The following is a 19,832-nucleotide window of genomic DNA, read 5'->3' as shown; positions in this document are numbered from 1 at the left end:
GAGACAGACAGAGTATGAACGGGGGAGGGTCAGAGAGAAAGGGAGACACAGAATCTGAAACAGGCTCCAGGCTCTGAGCTGTCAGCACAGAGCCCGAGGCGGGGCTCGAACTTACTGGCCGCAAGATCATGACCTGAGCTGAAGTCGGACCTCAACCAACTGAGCCACTCAGGTGCCCCTATGTAGTTTTAATATAAACTGATTATTATTATTATTATTATTATTTTTTAGGAATGCTACTGCCACACAAATCAAAGGATATCTGTAATTGTGTTGATTAGAATTTACCAAGATTTGGTCACCATTTTGTAAAATTCTCTCTCATGTCAGTGCTGTCCATGGTATTTGAGTTACCAATGCAACAAGCCTATCAGTATGTGTTTGTATCTATCACATTCACAGTAATTGCAAGCATCTGACTGCTTTGTTATGTCTTCTCTTGTGGTCATGCATAAACATTTTCATATTGAAATACGTATTATTTTTTCGTAATTACGTTCCTGTCATTTCTTCTTTATTTTGTAATTAGGGAATAACATAATTTTCAAATAGTGTAGATGGATTTTCTTTCTTTCTTTCTTAGGTATCATGAACATTTTGTTACAAAAAGCGATATTGGGTCTGATAGGACTGCGAATCATTTATTTAATGCATTATTTCAAACTGTTACATAGTACTCTAAGGTGTGCATCCACCACGTTTGCTTATCAGCTCTCAAGTGATGGACACTAAGCTTGTCTCCCAACTCTCCAGAGACCCAATCCATGCTGAGATGAACATCTTGCTAATGTCCCCTTGTGCAGGCATGTGGGGGAAAAAAAAAAAAAAAAATATATATATATATATCATATTATTCTGGTCAAGACTATGTAATTCTAATTTTCATATCATCCTTTATGCCCCCTTTTTAAAAACAATTTTACATTTTCTTTGTAGAGCTTTCATGCATTCTGAATTATTTTATTTGAATCATAATTTGTAGTTATTTTTGTTATAAAGGGTATCTTTATTAGATTTTCTAATTCATTATTATTGGTGAAGCTGACAGTGCCCATTTTGCACCTAGAAAATTACCTCAACTATCTTATTCTAAAAGTATTGTCATCGGTTCTATTATTAAAAAATTTTTTTTTAACGTTTATTCATTTTTGAGAGACAAAGAGAGACAGAGTGTGGGCAGGGGAGGGGCAGAGAGAGAGGGAGACCCAGAATCCGAAGCAGGCTCCAGGCTCTGAGCTGTTAGCACAGAGCCTGATGCAGGGCTCGAACTCACAGACCACAAGATCATGACCTGAGCTGAAGTCTGATGCTTAACCCACTGAGCCACCCAGACACCCCTGTTCTATTATTTTTTTAAGCAGGTGATCTATCTTCTGCAAATTATGAAAGTTTATCTCAACCCTTTCAATTGTTGCATTTCTGTTTGGCACCCAATAAACACTTTACATTTTAGATATTTTACTCTGTTGAGTTTCTTGTCCTTTTGTTTCTCTGGGGCTATTTTCTGATGTCGGCACTTCTAATTTTACCTTCCGTATTTCTCAGGTTTTTTCTCATATGATATTCTTCCCTGCTCCTTCTCCAGTTCCTCAATCTGAATTTTCCAATCCTCTGCTTCATTCTTCAGCAGCATGTATCTTGTTTTTTCCTCCATTGATTCTGTTTATTTCAAAGACTGTATTTTTTATACTTAATGTAATGTATCTTAACTTGGAATTTTAGGGGGATATTTTGTTCTAGTCTCAAGGTGTCCTTATCTTTTTTTTTTTTTTTGTCTCCTTAAGTTTACTACCAAGCTTATTTTAAATTCTCAATTTGTCTGTTCTGATAATACTTTCTCAGATGACAAATATTATTCAGCTTTTGTCTTATTTTTGCTTGTTTGTTTTCCTTCATATTGTAGTAACTGTTCTTTTTTGGTTTCTGGTTATTTTTGTCTGTGAGGTCATATTATTCAAGAAGGCATCAGTTACTCTGTTTGGTAACAAATATAGGAAAGGGCCAAAAGCCAGGCCCTGGTCTGTGTCCACCCTGGTGAGTTTAATGAGATTAAAGTACATGACACCAAAAGTAGAATGCAAAGAACAACTGTTGTCCATTCCTAGTTCCTGATATTCCATACAGCAAATCTTTTATACTTCCTGATTTATCACCTTGGACAATCTCTTGTCTACGTCATTGCTTCCCATTTCAATGTAAAAGGGAAAATACTGATTATTTAAAGGAAATTTGCACATAGAAAAGAGCAGAACTAGTAATCAAAATGAGAAACCCAATCAGTGTGAAAAAAATAGAATCAAGAAAGAATAGTTCAAGAAGGAATTAGTGAGCTGGAATGCCAGATTGAGTAATTATTTCAGAGGTAGCAAGAAACAATAATGAAAATTTTTTGAAATTAGTTTTAAAAGCCCTGAAATACATGGAGGATATAAATAGAAATGTATGGGATATAGAATGGATAAACCACTTAGCTTATGAGCAGGCCAGCCAAGCACATCTAAACAAATATCAGAGTATACTTTAATTCACATGAAATTATAAAACTGCATTTCTTTGTAAAAAAAAAAAAATGAACAAGAAAAAAAGAAAATTCCAAAGGTCAATGATAAATATAAAATGAAAGTCAAGAGGTCAAAAAAATGGATACTTTTTAAGCTAGAAAATTTAAGTTTAAAGAATGGCATATCAAATGCCACTTCATTTGGGTGAGATTCAAAGAACTGTTTCAGAGAGCATTTCTTTCCTTGCAAAAGATGTTCAGCAAAGAAAAGATAGAATTTTAGTGATATTTAAAGTGTGGTTAACTACCTATATGAGGCTACATTAAATTTTAAAAGAAATGCATGAGTTTTCACAAATAATTCCATGAGACAACAAGATGCTAAATTTACTTGTACTGCCACTGAACTTTACTGTAAGTTGGTTTGAAATTTTTAATTGCTTTTGAGTAGACAATTTAAACCATAAAGAACTGGCATGTTGCCATGGTAGCGTTTCTTCCCCAGCTGAAGAAGTTACAGAGAAGAAAAGATATAGGACAGAAAGTGTTTACACTGAAAACAACTGCATTTTGTAAATGCTTTTGTAAATGTCATATACTAAAGGAGATCTGTGAATCCTGGTTTCAAGTTACTAAAGACAGACTGATTCATCTTCGGGAAGGTATACCAAGTTGTGCTGTGAGACATGGGCCATTCAAGTTCAAAAATATTCTCTTCCCTGCATATTGGTAGTTCAATAAAAAAAAAAATTGTGGCCATGATAAACTTTTTGCTACTGGTTTCATCTGTGTTCCTTGAAATAGAGATACATCCAATTGAAGAACTCTCTCAGAAGGCAATTCAGAAGGATCAGCTCTATGATCAAGAATTATATGTTGGTTATTCATTCTGTACCCTGATTAATGCCCAAAATTTTGGAAATGCAATTGAAGCAAGATATAACTAAAGGGAAGGAGGGAATAAGGGTGAAAGTTGCAGGAAGAAATAAAGTGAAGTTAGTCAATAATCCAGAGGCAGGAAAAATGAAAGAAAGATATAAAAATAAGAAGGAAAGAAGTTTAAAAAATGGTATATCAAATGCCAGTAGGAAGTGCAAAATAAAAAAGGAAGGAAAGAAGGAAGGAAGGGTGGGAGGGAGGGAAGGAGAGAAGAAGGAGGGAAGAAGGAGGGAAGGAAAGGAAAAAGAACATTGGGAAGTATCAAAATCCCTCTAATAAAAGAATGAATATAGCATTTGCAAGACAGTGGCTGAATGGAAATGTGTAGGCTACCTTCACAGCATCCACTGGTTTCCACAACACAAGACAACCATGACTTTTGTCATGGGGGAATTCACACTTTGCAGTTTTACTGAATTTTGTTTGGATAAGGTTAACTAGATGCCCAGTTTGAAGGGTAGAGTCTGATTGGCTTAAGTTAGTAATATATTCCATTCTCCACTGAACGAAGTGATTAATTCCAAGATTGGCAGATGATCCAATCTGAGCCAGTACTTACACATACTTTGAAGTTTCTAAAAAAGAAAAGCTCTTTTAACCTCCTAAAGTGCAATATGAAGACATGAGGTCTTTCTGCAGCCATCTTGGGACTACCAGAAAAAGGTTGAAGCTAACAGAAGCCTTCAGTGGAAGCTGGGGATAAAGATACCTCGGAGGAGATTGAACCAAGACATGGATTAAGTGATATTTCAACGTTGAACCAAAGCACACTAGAAGACAGAACTATGCAGAGACTTTTCAGTTGCAGGGGCAATTACATTCTTGATTTTCCCTAAGCCCTTTTGAACTGGATTTTCCAATTTTTGCTTTTGGGACAGAATTCTGATAAAATTTCCTGTAATTCCAAATTATTTCCTTTCCTTCAAGCCAAATGGAGATAACTGAAGTAAATGAAACACAAAACGCTTGTTACATCCTTGGGTTCAGAATCCATGAAAATCTCTGGAACATGCATTTATGACCTCCCTTGTGCAAGGCACTAGAAAGGATATAAAAATGAAAAAGACAAAGCCTGTGACATTCAGAGCACAAAAATGAGCATGGGACTAGAATAGGTAACACATCATTAGCAATGAGGTAGAGATTTTATTTTTATCATTTACAAATAAGAATAAGTTTAATTTAATTTAAGAATTAAATTCAGGCACTGAATTTAAGTACTTGCCTCAGGATGTGCACTAAAACTACAGTGGGTGGCTGATGTCAGTCTTCTGTGACTGTCTCAGGTGACTTCAAGGAAGTATCAAAAACAGGAAGAACTGGAAAACCAGTAGAGCAGAGGCACGCAGGAAATAATTTTGAACACTCAGAAATGATAGATACATAATGTATAAAGAGAGCCTAAAGGTCTTTCTCCTATGTGGAAATCAGTAAACCTTAATTTTTACATCCAAATTATACCTTACAACTTACAAGTATTTAAAGAACTGCTGCAAGAATGTTTACCTCTCTTCCAATTTTGTATATATAATCCCCTGTGGCTAACAAGCTTTGGAGCAGTTCTTCAGAGCAGTCTGATAGACTGACTTCTGGGCTATAATCTTCAATATGACAATTAATAAAGCATTTACTAACTTGCTTTGAGGTTGACTTTCTTTCAGTCTGCAAAGAGGTGACAGAGCTGATGAGGGATGGAGCTGTGAAGCAAGGCACTTTGACGTACAATTGCCGGCCAGTCAATTGTAGTCAATATTATGTACTGTCTATATTAAATTCATAATCCACAATTCCATCTGTTTATTGATACGTCTATCACTAGTAATAACAGCGTAACCTTTGTTATAAAGAATTTGACTGGTTTTTGTCTCTGGTTCCTAAGAGGGGAACTAAATCCCAGGGATTTCCTCTGTGATAGGACTTCTTTGTGATGCATAGTGAGCCCTGATAGTTATACCAATGACTCCTAGTGGGCCTCTAGTTAGTTTTTGCTAACAAGATGATTTAAGATAGGGCACTAAAGAAAAACCAACCATGTGATTAAAGGCTTGAAGCTTGAGCCACATAATAGCCAAAGTCCTTGACCTCTAGGAATGAGAGGGAGGCTGCAGACCAAATTCAACCAGGCGGCCAATTATGTAATCAATTGTGCCTCTGTAATGAAACTGCAATACAAAATCTGGGCACCGGGTGCTTGGGTGGCTCAGTCTGTTGGGTGTCAGACTTTGGTTCAGGTCGTGACTTCACCATTTGTGAGTTCCAGCCCCACATCTGGCTCGCTGCTGTCAACACAGCTTTGGATCTTCTGTCCCCCTCTTTCTCTGTTCCTCCCTCACTCATACTCTCTCAAAAGTAAATAAACATTAAAAAGAATAATTCTGGGTGCCAAAATCCTGTGGAACTTTCTATTTGGTGAATACAGTGATGTGCTGGTTGGGTGATTATACCCTGATTCACAGGGAGAGGACACAGATGCTCTCCGTTCCTTCCCAGATCTTACCCTCTGGGCTTTTTCCATTGACTGGTCTTCCTAATTTGTATCTTTCATAATAAAACTTAATCCAAAGTACAGTACTTTTGTGAGTTCTGTGAGTCATTCTAGCAAACTACCGAACCTGAAGGAGTCATGGGAACCTGCAAATTTATAGCCGTTCAGTCAGAAGTGTGGGTGGCCCCTGGTGATCCCTTAAGTGTGCTGGCATCTGAGGTAAGTTCAGTCTTTTGAGAGACTGTGCCCTTTAGCTTGTGGGGTCTTTGCTAAGTTTATGTGGCTAGTACCACAATTGAATTACAGTATATTTGGTTAGTTTTAGACCAATTAGTTTGACATGGAATAATAACATAACACCATAGTGAAATTTCAGGGCTAAGAAAATACTGTACCTCAAATAGTTTAATGCGTTAGTATTTAAAGAAAACAATAAGTTAAGTGTTCCTTAATCTTTTATTCAGTAAGGCATAGTCAGGGTTCCAGAAGACCTTGAGGGAATGTCTGGAAATTTTGAGAGATAATTTGATGAAAGATTTCTGAAGAGGGCTATATTTCAGCCGCTTCTAAGTTGGAGCTAATGTTGTTCAAAGTTAATAGTTGGAGGAAGAGAGACAAACAAAGGAATTACAGTTTCACATGAAGGCAGCCAGACATGAATTCCCTTCTGCAACTCATTCTGTAATGGGGACAGAATACTTTCAAGGTATTTTGCTTACTGTCAAAGTTAAATGAGGTAGGTTGGGTGGGAAAGGAGCTTCTGATGCTCAAGTGATTATGTGATTCTAGAGACTATATGGAGTAGATCAGAGCTAAATTTCAAGTTATTTAATTCCTAACCCTGTGTTTTTTTCTGCCATAACATAGTGGTCTAGGAATTAAGACAGGCTTGTGCTAAAGTCATAAACAGGGAACATGTATTTACACATTGATTATTTATGACCATTTGTATAGTTACTGAAAGAGTACTTCCTCCCTTTTCCATTCCATAATACCCTGCACTCAATCTTACTCCCCATGAGAGAGGGACATTACCAGAAAACCACTAGGCATTGCCAGAAAGTACTGAGTGCTGATTTGATGTCAGTGATCATGATTATATAGTGTTCTGTGCCATTATAATATTTTCTCCGGCCAACTTCAATTACACTGAAGCCAGCATAGACTTGGGTTCTGAGATTAAGATAGAGACAAGAGTGATTGTAAAAAAAAGTTACTAATGAATTACGAATATGATGAAATAAAAAAGAAGGTGAGGACAGGAGGTGGCTGTGAATAGTGGGGACATGGGGGTATCAATAGTCTAGAGAACTGCAAAGGTAGAAGAATTGATTTTATGTGACACTTACAGGCAGAGTGGCTTCAAGTGTGGGGCAATGCCAAGATATTTTTCTAGTCTCACCTTAAGTCTTCTGAGTTCGGAGTGCCAAGAGGCCCAAGCACCCTAGCTTGTTGCCTTTAGGAGAAAAGATTTATAACTAGAAGTCAAGACTGATGGACCCTGAAGTAAAAACTAAAACTCAGTTTATTTTCAATATTTTTCAGACTTGAAAAGCAAACTTTTTTTTATGTAAAGTTTTACACACTCTACAAATGTTGAATTAGTTAATCTTAGCATAGTATTACCACTTTTTTATAGGTTTATTTTCTTATTATATGCATCCAAATAAGGAAACTGAGCTACAGAAAGGAAAAATAATTTGCTCAAGGTTATAGCTAGTAACTGGCATGATTTGAGCCCAGAGCAGCTAATTCCAAAACCATATATTTTAACCACTCTACCTCTCTCAGTGGTCCTTAAAGACATTAGGTTTTTGCCAAAAGGAGAGTTGGAGGAGGCACTCAAGGTAATGGGAACAGAATGAATAAAGATAAAAACAGGAGTGAAAGAACTTATTTGAAAACTGCAGTATACTCAGACTGATTTAGTGACTTATTTTATAATGGTATAAAATAAAGCTGGCAATTAAAAAATAGTTGTATACTAGTAATGATGTTAGCTGTCAGAATAAACATACAAAGCAAATAGTTTGGATGAAGGTAATACATTTCTGTGTATTGACAGCATCATTGCTGAATCTCTGGCCTCAAGTCCTTTGCTAAAATAGAATTCTCCTTTTCAGGGAGTGTGTTGATGGTCACCAAGACTGATCTAGGTTCGGTGATTCAATAAATGGATTCACAGGACTCAGTATATAATTTTACCTATATCTAAGCTTTGTTACAGTGAAAAAATACAAAGCAAAATTATCAAAGGGAAAATGTGCATGGGACATAAGCATGGAGGAAACCAGGCACACATTTCCAGAGTCCCCTACCTGTGGAGTCACAAAGGACACAACTAATTCCTCCAGCATTGAGTTGTGATGACACATGTGAAGTATTTTTTACTAGAGAAGCTCATCAGATGCTCAGCATTCAAGGTTTAAACTGGGGACTGGTCACATAGACACATTCTGCCTATCATGTATCCAAATTCTAGAATTCCAAAGGGAAAGCAGGTCTACAGCATAAACCACGTTGTTTACACAAACAATGAGCCACTCTTATCATTTAAATAAAGTTTTGTATCAGTGTAGGAAACCATTTATCAGCCGAGTCACCAGGTGCAAGCCAAGGGTAACCTTGCAAGCAGGAATTTCTGAGGATAGGCAGTCTCAGGCCTGTTATGTTAACTCTTTTTTTTTTTTTTTTTTTGCACAAAGGGTCTCCACAAAAACGTTCTTTATAAGTAAAGGATATTGCTTTTTATTCTGAGGCTGAGATGTCAAGTGAAAGAGGCATCCATATTTTTTTTAATAAATTCGTTTCTTTGATGTATGCTTGTGAAATGATGGGGACACTAACTCACAATGCTCAAAGCTGGCCTACAAGTAGACTGAGGCCTCAGACCGAGAAAAATATCTGCAAAACACCCTTGCACTTGAAAGTATAATGCAAGATATTCTTTCAAGTCTTGTAGAAGAGGGTGGCCCAAGTGGATTGGGCAAACCTTAGCTTATCCCCACCTCAAGAGTTTATGGAGTTGTGGTGGTAGAGGGCTTAATTAGACTTGGATGTTCTTTTTCATTCTTTGGGCAACACATGGGTCTCCCTGTAGAGGCCTAGGGAATGGGAGCGGCAATCCAGCAATGGCTGTGATATTGAGGCTCACGGATTCAATTTAGAGAAAATGAAGATAGGTGGTGTTTCTGAAAGACTGAATTTTCTGATGACAAATCTACATCTGGTAGAATGAAGAGAAATATCAGAGATATTATAGAAAAAAAATTGGTTGGCTTTGAAATAGATTAAAACTGAAAGATGGAAAGATGGAAAGATTGGGCAAACCTTAGCTTATCCCCACCTCAAGAGTTTATGGAGTTGTGGTGGTAGAGGGCTTAATTAGACTTGGATGTTCTTTTTCATTCTTTGGGCAACACATGGGTCTCCCTGTAGAGGCCTAGGGAATGGGAGCGGCAATCCAGCAATGGCTGTGATATTGAGGCTCACGGATTCAATTTAGAGAAAATGAAGATAGGTGGTGTTTCTGAAAGACTGAATTTTCTGATGACAAATCTACATCTGGTAGAATGAAGAGAAATATCAGAGATATTATAGAAAAAAAATTGGTTGGCTTTGAAATAGATTAAAACTGAAAGATGGAAAGATGATATTGGTAATTTTTTAATCAACATGAATGAATATGTGATATGTAAATTTATAATATAAATATAAATGTATAATAAACTGGCATGATGGGATTCAGGGTTATCTGTTTCTTGTGTTTAGTAAGAATTTGTAATTAAATGCAGTTTCAGGCATCTAATAATAATTCAAGCAGATTGGATTTAAAAGATAAATTTTACACCTGAAAAAGCCAAACACCAATAGACATACAGATAAACACTAAACTCAGTATCCTCATATCATACAAACTTAAAAAAATAACCTTCCCAATGTTGTGATTGTTTTGCTTATAGTTCACTTTGAGGTTGTTGGTAATGTTTGACAAACTTTGTTGTAGAATTATGCTAGATCTTTTAAAATATGTTGTATCTTTTAATACAGAAGAAATTCTTACAATCTCAATTGGTTTAAATTTGCAGTCCCTGTCATGCTACATTTTGATTTACTGGTATTTAGAAACACTAGTAGTGTTATACTTAATATAGTATGAGGACTGCTGATTTTATTGTTAAATCTGATTCTGTTGTTTAAATATTTCCTAATATTTCCCATTTTTTGAATCTTAATAGTAATAGCAATACCATTACAAAGTGAAAAAAATAGCATTTTCTCCTGAATGAAATAAAATAAGTGATTAAGTAGTATGAATAAAGAAGATGTGGTATGTATGTATATATATATATATATATATATATATATATATATGCATATATATATATATATATATAATGGAATATTACTCAGCCATTAAAGAATGAAATCTTGCCATTGGCAATGGCACGGATGGAACTAGAGTATATTATGCTAAGTGAAACAAGTATGAGCAAGACAAATACTGTATGATATCACTGATATGTGGAATGTTTTAAAAGTTTTTTATTTTATTTTATTTTTTTTATTTTGACAGAGAGATCATGCACACAAGAAAACTGGGGAGTGGCAGAGAGAGAGGGAGAGAAAATCCCAAGCAGGTTCTTTGCTGTCAGCACATGGCCCAATGTGGACTTGAATACATGAACCATGACATTATGACCTAAGCTGAAATCAAGAGTCTGAGGCTTAGCTGAGTGAGCCACCCAGTCACCCTTTATATGTGGAATTTAAGAAACAAAACAGATGAGCATAGGGGAAGGGGGGGGTGGGGACAAAGAAGGAGGCAAACCATAAGAGACTCTTTTTTTTTTTTTTTTTTTTTTTCAACGTTTATTTATTTATTTTTGGGAGAGAGAGAGACAGAGCATGAACGGGGGAGGGACAGAGAGAGAGGGAGACACAGAATCGGAAACAGGCTCCAGGCTCCGAGCCATCAGCCCAGAGCCTGACGCGGGGCTCGAACTCACGGACCGCGAGATCGTGACCTGGCTGAAGTCGGACGCTTAACCGACTGCGCCACCCAGGCGCCCCAAAGAGACTCTTAATTATAGAGAACAAACTAAGGATTGCTGGAGGGGAGCTGGATAGGGGATGGGCTAAATGGGGGATGGGGATTAAGGAGGGCACTTGTGTGCTGAGCACTGGGTGTTATATTGAAGTGATGAATCGTTAAATTCTACTCCTGAAACCAATATTACACTGTATGTTAACTAACTAGAATTTAAATAAAAACTTGAAACAAACAAAAATAATAATAAACAACCTACATTAAAATATCAGTTACAAAAATCTGATTTGGTCACATTTTAATGTGTCTAGACCTTAGAAAATTAATCATAAAATGACTGAGTTTTTCATGTAATATCTTCTAATTCCACTACATATGATAATTTAAATCCTATTTACACACATATTAAACATATTACACACATATTAAACACACATATTCACACATATTAAACATTTGTTTAAGAAAGTTTCTTAAACTTTTTGTTTAAGAAAAAGTGACATTTTCTTAAAATACTGTAGAGATCTTTACAGGCATTCTGTTTTCCAGTATCTCTCTGATACAAAATCTGCAACTGTAATGAACTATTAATTCAGAAAATCAGAAATTCTGTATCTTCCATTCCATAAATCTTTTAAGACATTCAGGAGAATTTCTTCTGTACTTGAATGCAATGAGTAATAAGCTTTAATATTTTTAAAATGATTACACATTCATTTCACATTACAAAGCTCTTGTACAAAATTACTTCCTTTTACTTTGTCCCAAAATATTCTGAATACTAGCAAAGGCTTAATCCCTATAATTTAATTTATCAAGGAGTAGCTTCTGCTCTCCCAGGTTTTATTGTTTGTATAGGGTTAAAATCCTACATGGCTCAATAAATATTTATAGATTTACTGGATATATGACATTATCTTCTTTCATCTAATGGGTGACTTCAAAAATACAAAGGGATACAGAAGAAAAATAAATAACAGAGGATAAACTATGATAAATAACAGGTGGTGTGAAATGTGTTTTTAAAATTTATTTTTATTTTAATTAAGAACATTTTTTTTCCAGCCTTATATCATGGCAGCAAAAAGATTAGATTTTTGTGTTTTCCTTTTGCCAGGGACTCTTATGCTGAAGAATTACTCCTCTAAGATCAGAAAAATAAAACAAAGGTATAAAAATATTACACAGATGTTGCAAACATTAAACAAACACTTAGGGCTGCCTGACAGTATTTCTGGTGCAATATTTTTTTAAAAATGTGTTTCAGTGAAAACCTTTTACAGGAGATTTTGCACTGCCAACATCTCTTATTCAGGTTCCTGGAGAAATGAAATGTGGGTAGCAGTGACTAATTAAACTAGCAGCTACTGTTTCCCAAACAAGTTTGGACAGATTATTTTTACGATGCGATGGCCAGATGAAATCAAAACCATTGGGTATAGTCAAAGTGAGACAATCTAAGAGGGCAACTGAGTTTTATCTGATAGCATACTGATTAACCTGACTTAATAAAGTTCAATGGCCTTTGGTGGCCACCTACATTGTCAAGTGCAGAGTGAGGCCTTGGAGTTGCAAAGAGGACTCAGTGACAGATGGTGACTACACTTACCCTGGTGAGCAATGAGTAATGTACAGAATTGTGGAATCACTATTTTGTACACCTGAAACTAATATAACACTGTATGTTAACTATACTGGAATTAAAATAAATAAAAATGAAAACATTAAAAAAATAAAATATAAAACATTCCCAAAAGAATCTCTCTCAAAGAAGTGAAGGCATGTGCATTTACAGGTTGCTTTAGAGAAAATGGTTATTCTGTTTCTTTTTGCACTGCCTTGTAAAAAGTTCATAGGTCTCTGAAATATGAAATGTACTGAACAGATGGATGAAAAGACAAATGACTGAATTAGTAAATGACAGTGAGCTTTCCATAGGATTGAGAGCGATGCAGGATCTTCAGTTAATTTATCTTTTCTTGATTTCCTCAAGGTCAAGGTAGTCTTTTTGCTATAAAGAACAACAATGATATGGTAATGCCTTTCATTTGTATAGCACTTTTTATTTGTCAAAGGATTTTTTCTCCTGTTCTCACAATATCACTTTTAGGAAAATAGAACAGGTAGGCTATTTTTATACCCTTCAGAGAATTGTGCATGTAAGCCTGAACAAAATTTAAGGAAAAAGAAGAAAATGAGTAGCAAGTTGAGTATGGGAATCCAGTGATCATTTAGGACATTTATGCTACAGTTAAAAATTGTGATTTTAATATTTTATTACTGCCACTAAAGTATACCCAAATCTCTAAAATTTTATTATCCACTTGCAAACATTAATCAGAAGACAGAAATAAATGGTTAATTCAGTACAGAGGTCAGTGACATGAAGATTTTCAATCTTTTTTTTTAAATTTCCCACAAATCAGTATCGTTTTCTTAAAATTTGCAAATGCAAGGTAGATATTATAATTGTTTACTTAATTAGTGTTTTCTAAGCATCATATATATATCTTTTCTATATAGGAAACTCAAAACATATAGTGATACTTCACATTTTGAATTCAGTGTATATAATGACATCCTTGAATTCAGAAAATAACTCAAGGTAAAGTTCTGAACTGCAGAATTTGATATTTTGAAAAACAAAATGAGAATTTCATGGAGTGATTTCTTATAATATTCCATAATTCTATGTTACATATAACCAATGACTTGAATAAGTTCTAAACTTAATTAATGTAATTCAATTTTTTTTTTTTTTTGGAGTAAAAGAACACAATGTGCTTATTTTGAGAATTAGCTGGTTTCTTCTGGGTAAATTAAAGTCCAGAGATCACATTTTTGCATATACTCTATTCTTGATGTGTCTGAAGAAAGAAACAGTTAATGTGATTTGCAAAACCTAGAAGAAAAGGAAATGATAAGATATCAAAATAATAAATAAGAGTAATTCGCAAAGTTAAAACTTACAATACAATCCCCTACATGCATGTTTTATAGGGAAAGGATCAAAGAGTGGCCAAGTTTTGAAGTAAGGTACATATGGTTGCCAATAAGAAGTCTGCAAAGTGAGTCTTCTAGAGTAACCCAGGTGTCACCAAGTTCATTTATGAAGGGACTAACGAACAGACTTCAATTTTAATTACATGAGCTATCATTGGGCTAGGTGTCATGATGAACTGTGATCTGGTTTTTGTTCATCATCTGTGTCATCAGTCCTACAAAACTGCTTCATTTTGGTGTAGAATCATTAAAGGTGGTGTGCAAAGAGTAGATGATAAAATGGACCACAGGTACTATCTCCCATTTAGTCTTGTCTTAAATACCCAAGCATGAACACAATGGGGAATAAACATTTTGAAAGAACATCATTAATGCATATAAAAATGTTTTAATCACCATTCTGAGACTATAGTTGTTACCAGTTGAAGAAAATTTATGGAACCTCGGGCAATGCCTTTTTGGATCAGCATAAAATTAAACGCGGTATCCTATTCTGAACAAACCATGCATTATATATTCATTGCAGTGTTTTAGTCTACACTGTGATAATACATTCATTCTTCACAGTTTTGTTAAATCCATAGCCTTAACCTGCTTTCATCAGTCTGCACTGAGACTGGAGAATGAAGTTCTGCTTCTGAGTCTCAAATCTGTAGTTGGCACCCTACAGGTCAGCAGGTCATGGAATGTGTCTGTTTTGCTTCCCATTGAATCTCTGACCATTAATACAGTACCTGACACACAGTAGATGTTCTCCCTCCTCCAAATTTATTGACTGACTGACTGAATGAATGAATGAATGAGTATATGAGTAACTAGTACATTTACTAATGTCAAACATTGGTCTAGATTTCCAGAGTCTGCCAACTTGAAGACTGCCGAATGTGGGCTCTCACTGTTGAGATATGAAGTATTTTATATATATATATATATGTTATATATATATATATAAATATATATATATATATATAACATATATATAAAACATGTATATAAAACATATATGTGAAGTATATATATACTTATATTTATTATATAATATATATTTAATATATAAATTTATTATATATTTATATATTTATTATACAACACATAATAAATATATAGAATATGTTTATTATATATTATTATATATTTTATACATATATAAATACTTCATATCTCTCTCTCTCTCTCTCTCTCTATATATATATATATATATATATATATCACAAGGCAATGAAGTCACTACCTTCCAGGATGACCATTTATTAACAGGTCATCCAACTTGGCTGATTTAAGGGTATCGCCCCCCTAGTTGGGACCCATACCTCTCTCAGATGTGAATAGTCTCAAGGTCCTGACTCCTTTTGTATAATTTGTCTGATTAGGACTCCAGCTGGTTTTTCTGCAGTTTGTTATGTATGGTTTATACTCAACTATTTTTTATCTTTAAACATATGAACAAAAGCTTACCTCTGAAGCCAAAAGTCCGAAGTTAATTCCAGTTAGTGTTAAAGCATTAGCGTTATACCATGTGTTGATTTTATTTTCACAACCCTAATGAAAGAAAAGTTATTTAGACTGACTTGGGAGAGGAAAATGGTCTTATATAGAATTCTATCACAAAGAAGAAGAAACATAATACAGTAATTCACAAACTCTAAAAAGTCATTGTCTAAGTGGGGGCTAGACTTTTTAGTCCAGAGAACTTCCTCTCATAGCAGAACATCTCTGTTACTACTTTTTAAGTTGCTAAGATGTTGTGATGTAATTGAAATCAGAAATGTATTAAGTTTAGAAAGGGCTCTAATTTTCTGCACACTACTGTAATTCAGCAAGGTATGTACTATGACCGAAAATGATTATTTCCCAAATAGGAGAAGCTTAAAAAAAACCCATAATGCTCTATTTATCTGTGAATGAATTATGTAAATAAAAAATGTGTCTTACAATTAGAATAACATCAGTGTGTGAACTATATAAAATATTAGAAGTTCTTGGGATGGAAATCTTGTTGATCAGTATCCCATACCTGTAAGTAACAGACGAAACCCTGTTCTTGCTTCTACTACATTTATCTGAACGCTTGTTAACTGCTGGGGTCCCCTCACTTCAGTTTTTGCCGATGCTCATACCTTCTTACTTTTGGTATTGTAGCTACCTTACCAATCCTATATGCCAGAGATTGGCCAAAAGTGCCTCCCCTTTCTGCAGGGATTCAGTAAGGAGGGTTGGGGAGAAAGGTTGATGGTATCTCAAGTTCTAGGAGCACTTAAATAACATACTCTCAGAAAGTTAAAATAATAATTATTCATTAATTATGAGTTCAGTTTCATAAAGTAGCTTAAGAACTTAATCACTGTAAATAACAGTGTTTGTATATAAAACTTTTGTTCAGCATTCTAAATTGACTTGCAAAAACAAAACAAAAAAAGGCACTGTAAACACTTGGAAAGCCTTATCTTTACCTCTAGGTAAGTTGCATTCAGTGGCTCATCACAAAACCACTTTCTTAATGTAGAATTTGTGCAAGAACATGGCACCTGTTCTGAATTTTCTTTATTTTTATTCTTTATCCAGTCTGTGTAATTGTACTGGCCACAACACTGCAACTAGAAAAGAAATCTATAAATTTTACTATAAAATATTCAAAAGGCAGTTAATTGTGATTCCCATGTACGTTAAAATGTTTTTTCTGAAAAAGCTATTAATTCATTCTGCATTAAAATGCAGTGAAAATATAAGTATAGTTTTGTTTGTTTAATCCATTACTTTGTTACTGCTTTTGTTGATGTTAACCAGAACTAAAGATCTTTACAATATAAGTGGGCTATGTTTGGATGAAATTGTTAGATCTGAATTTATCATAAAGGAACCCAGGATGGAAGGTATACCTGATTTACTGAAGCTACAAACTATGTTTGGGACTGAATACAGAAAAGGAAATCACTGTAGGCATATCTTTCTCTCCACCATAGCAGTAGCTATATTTTTTCTCCAGAATATGCTGCCATTTTTATTTAATTATACATAAAGAGATTCAGTGTTATTTTTACTCTCTTAGGACTAATATGTTAACTTGCAATTTTGTATTGTGTGAAAATTTTCCACAGAGAGTCAAAAAAGATGAAAAGGCAAATTAGCCATAGAAATGATAAAACATTGGAAAGATCTCATTTCCAATCCCATCAAGTTGAATATGGAAGATGTGAAAGAATCAACATATATATTTATCACCTAGAATGTAAGACAGAGTTGAAGTGAATACTTCATTGTTTTCTAAACTTGTTGTTGAATGTTATAACATCAGTACTGCCTATGTCACAATATGTACCAACCATCATGGAAATGTTGAATGACTGAAATAATTCTTTAGAGTGTGAGTACTGAAAATGAGTTCAGTCAAATCTACATGTCTTGTTTCAATTATACTCAGGACTAAGAACTGTAAGCTTGATTCTCATTAATAATAGCAATGTCACACATAGAACTTTTTTCTTGTTTATCAGTTTATGACCATAGGAAGGTTTGGTTCTCTGCCATCAGTCCTAATGCAATCTAGAGAGGCAATACATGTACACATCATATGCGTCAGGGGAAAAACAGTACGACTAAAAGCATTTATAGTTATATTTCAACTCTCCTAAAATGCCTTTCTGTTATTACATATACTAAAAATAATAGCTATTTCTTTTTTTGAATTTTTTTATGTTTATTCATTTTTGAAAGACAGAGACACAATACAAGCAGGGAAGGGGTGGAGAGAGAGGTGGGGGGAGGGGTGTGGTGCACAGAATCTGAGGCAGGCTCCAGGCTCTAAGCTGTCAGCACAGAGCCCAACAGAGCGGGGCTCCAACTCACGAACCGTGAGATAATGACCTGAGCCACCCAGGCGCTCCAATGATAGTTATTTCTATGTGAGGCACCTACTATAGTAGTTAGAGTACAAAATCTAGTGCTACACTGTCTGGAATTGAATCATGTTTCTGCAGCCCAATTAGCTCTATGACCCTGGGTAAGTTACTCAATTTCATAGTCCTTCATCTATAAAACGAGGATAATAGGTCTTACTTCATTGGGTTCAGAGGAGTAAATAAGTTAATACATATAAAGCACTTACAAAAAGTAAATACAAAAATTATTTTCTTTATCAAGCATTTACTAAGTTCCAGCTGGTGATCTATTCCTGTAAACCATCTGGGCAACCATACCCATTCCTGTACCCTGACTAGAAATATTTGATGTGCAAAATAAGAATCCTAATAACATTAGCTAGCAAGTATTAATTGCTCACTATTTTCCAGATCCAAGGCTTTCTGTACATTCTATATATTATTTCATTGATTCCTGCCAACCAGAGGTAAGGGTTATTCTGTCCATTTTAAGAATATGGAATCTGAAATTAATAAGGATACTTGTCCAGGGTCAAAAAGCTAATATGTAGCAAACCTGACATTCAGGCTTAAATGGTAACTACCATGTTTCTCTACTGCTGGCAAGAACTGTGCTCAGACTTCTGTCCCACAGGTGCAGCAGGGAAGATTACCCCACCAACACTTTTATAGGTGAGACCAGGTTAAAATGCACATCAGTTAACCAAGAATCGAAGATCTAATTTACAAAAGGAGGATAAAACTCAAGATTTGTAACTGGGAACAGTGCTATTCCTCTCATTCCTCTGTCCCATCTCCCACCCTTCCCCATCTCCCTTACCCTATAGTGATCATGTTTGACACCTAATTTTTAGTTTTATGCTAATTTTCTCTTACTGTTTTCTGTAAAGCATTCAGAAAAGTCCACTTGGGTATATCTTCAGGCATATCTTTAGATCCATACTCAGCAATGATTAAGTCAACTTTATCATGCCATACTTGGTGAATCTGTTGAAAATTGCATCAAAGTCAAAATCTGAAATCCTATGGGATTTGTCTTTCTCTGATTTCGCTTAGCATAGTACTCTCTACTTCTATCCATGTCATTGCAAATAGCAATATTTCATTCTTTTCGATGTCTGAGAAATATTCTATTGTATATATAATCACTAATTTGTACACCTGAAACTAATATTACACTGTGTTTTAACTAACTGGACTTTATTTTTTTTTTAATTTTTTAAAAAATGTTTTTTTATTTATTTTTGCGACAGAGAGAGACAGAACATGAGCAGGGGAGGGCCAGAGAGAGAGGGAGACACAGAATCGGAAGCAGGCTCCAGGCTCTGAGCTGTCAGCACAGAGCCCGATGCGGGGCTGGAACCCACAGACTGTGAGATCATGACCTGAGCCAAAGTCGGACACTTAACCGACGAGCCACCCAGGCACCCCTAACTAACTGGACTTTAAATGAAAACTTGGAAAGGAAAAAAAGTCCAAATCTGAAGGAAACTTTCCTTATGGTTCCTAACAAAAGAGTATTCTAGTCATTTTGCTGTTCTCTGATTATTCCTGTGTTTTCTGTTTCTTTAACTACTTTTAGCAATCTCAGTGAGTGCTGAGGCATTTGGTCTTTTGCATTGTGACCTACAAGAGGAATATATGAGACTTATTTTATGACTGAAGAGAAAGTTATGTGCTATTCTCCTGAATGTCTAAGGATTCTGCTTTTCTTCTTGTACTCTCAGGAAAAATTGTGAAAAACTCTGAAATGGGCCGAAAAAGATTACTGAGTATCTTTTCAATGAAAATTAGGCTTTCTTTAGCATAACTTCAGGGTCTTCTTATTTCATGAGGGTCTGTATCTTTCTCAGTTTTTAACTTATTTAACAACTTTGTAAGTTGTAGGAAACTACTGACAACTGATGCTTTATCAGAGAAATGCAGATGAATTTTTCCTGGTGGGGAGCAAATGATATCTCCTCTACCAACTGTGTTTTG

General features: G+C 35.1%; 1 protein-coding gene across 4 annotated transcripts in view; it reads right to left on the bottom strand.

Annotated features, from left to right (window-relative positions):
* Positions 1–11,713: 11,713 nt before the first annotated feature.
* The window catches only part of TSPAN19 (tetraspanin 19), a 28,125-nt gene continuing 20,006 nt past the window's right edge, over positions 11,714–19,832 (bottom strand). For 3 of the 4 annotated variants that reach the window (XM_058741883.1, XM_058741885.1, XM_058741884.1), the window contains 4 exons: positions 18,729–18,839; positions 16,428–16,571; positions 15,433–15,516; positions 11,714–13,876 (listed from right to left, as the gene is read on the bottom strand). In XM_058741883.1, coding sequence (XP_058597866.1) covers positions 13,808–13,876; positions 15,433–15,516; positions 16,428–16,571; positions 18,729–18,839 — 408 coding nt within the window. In that variant the 3' untranslated portion in view covers positions 11,714–13,807. The remainder of the gene's footprint in view (positions 13,877–15,432; positions 15,517–16,427; positions 16,572–18,728; positions 18,840–19,832) is intronic. The other variant, XM_058741886.1, reaches the window with a different exon arrangement.

The sequence above is a fragment of the Neofelis nebulosa genome, chromosome 8 (assembly GCF_028018385.1).
Source record: "Neofelis nebulosa isolate mNeoNeb1 chromosome 8, mNeoNeb1.pri, whole genome shotgun sequence".
NCBI lineage: Eukaryota > Metazoa > Chordata > Mammalia > Carnivora > Felidae > Neofelis > Neofelis nebulosa.
The sequence above is the reverse complement of the archived record's forward strand: the minus strand, read 5'-3'. Positions and strand labels throughout refer to the sequence as shown.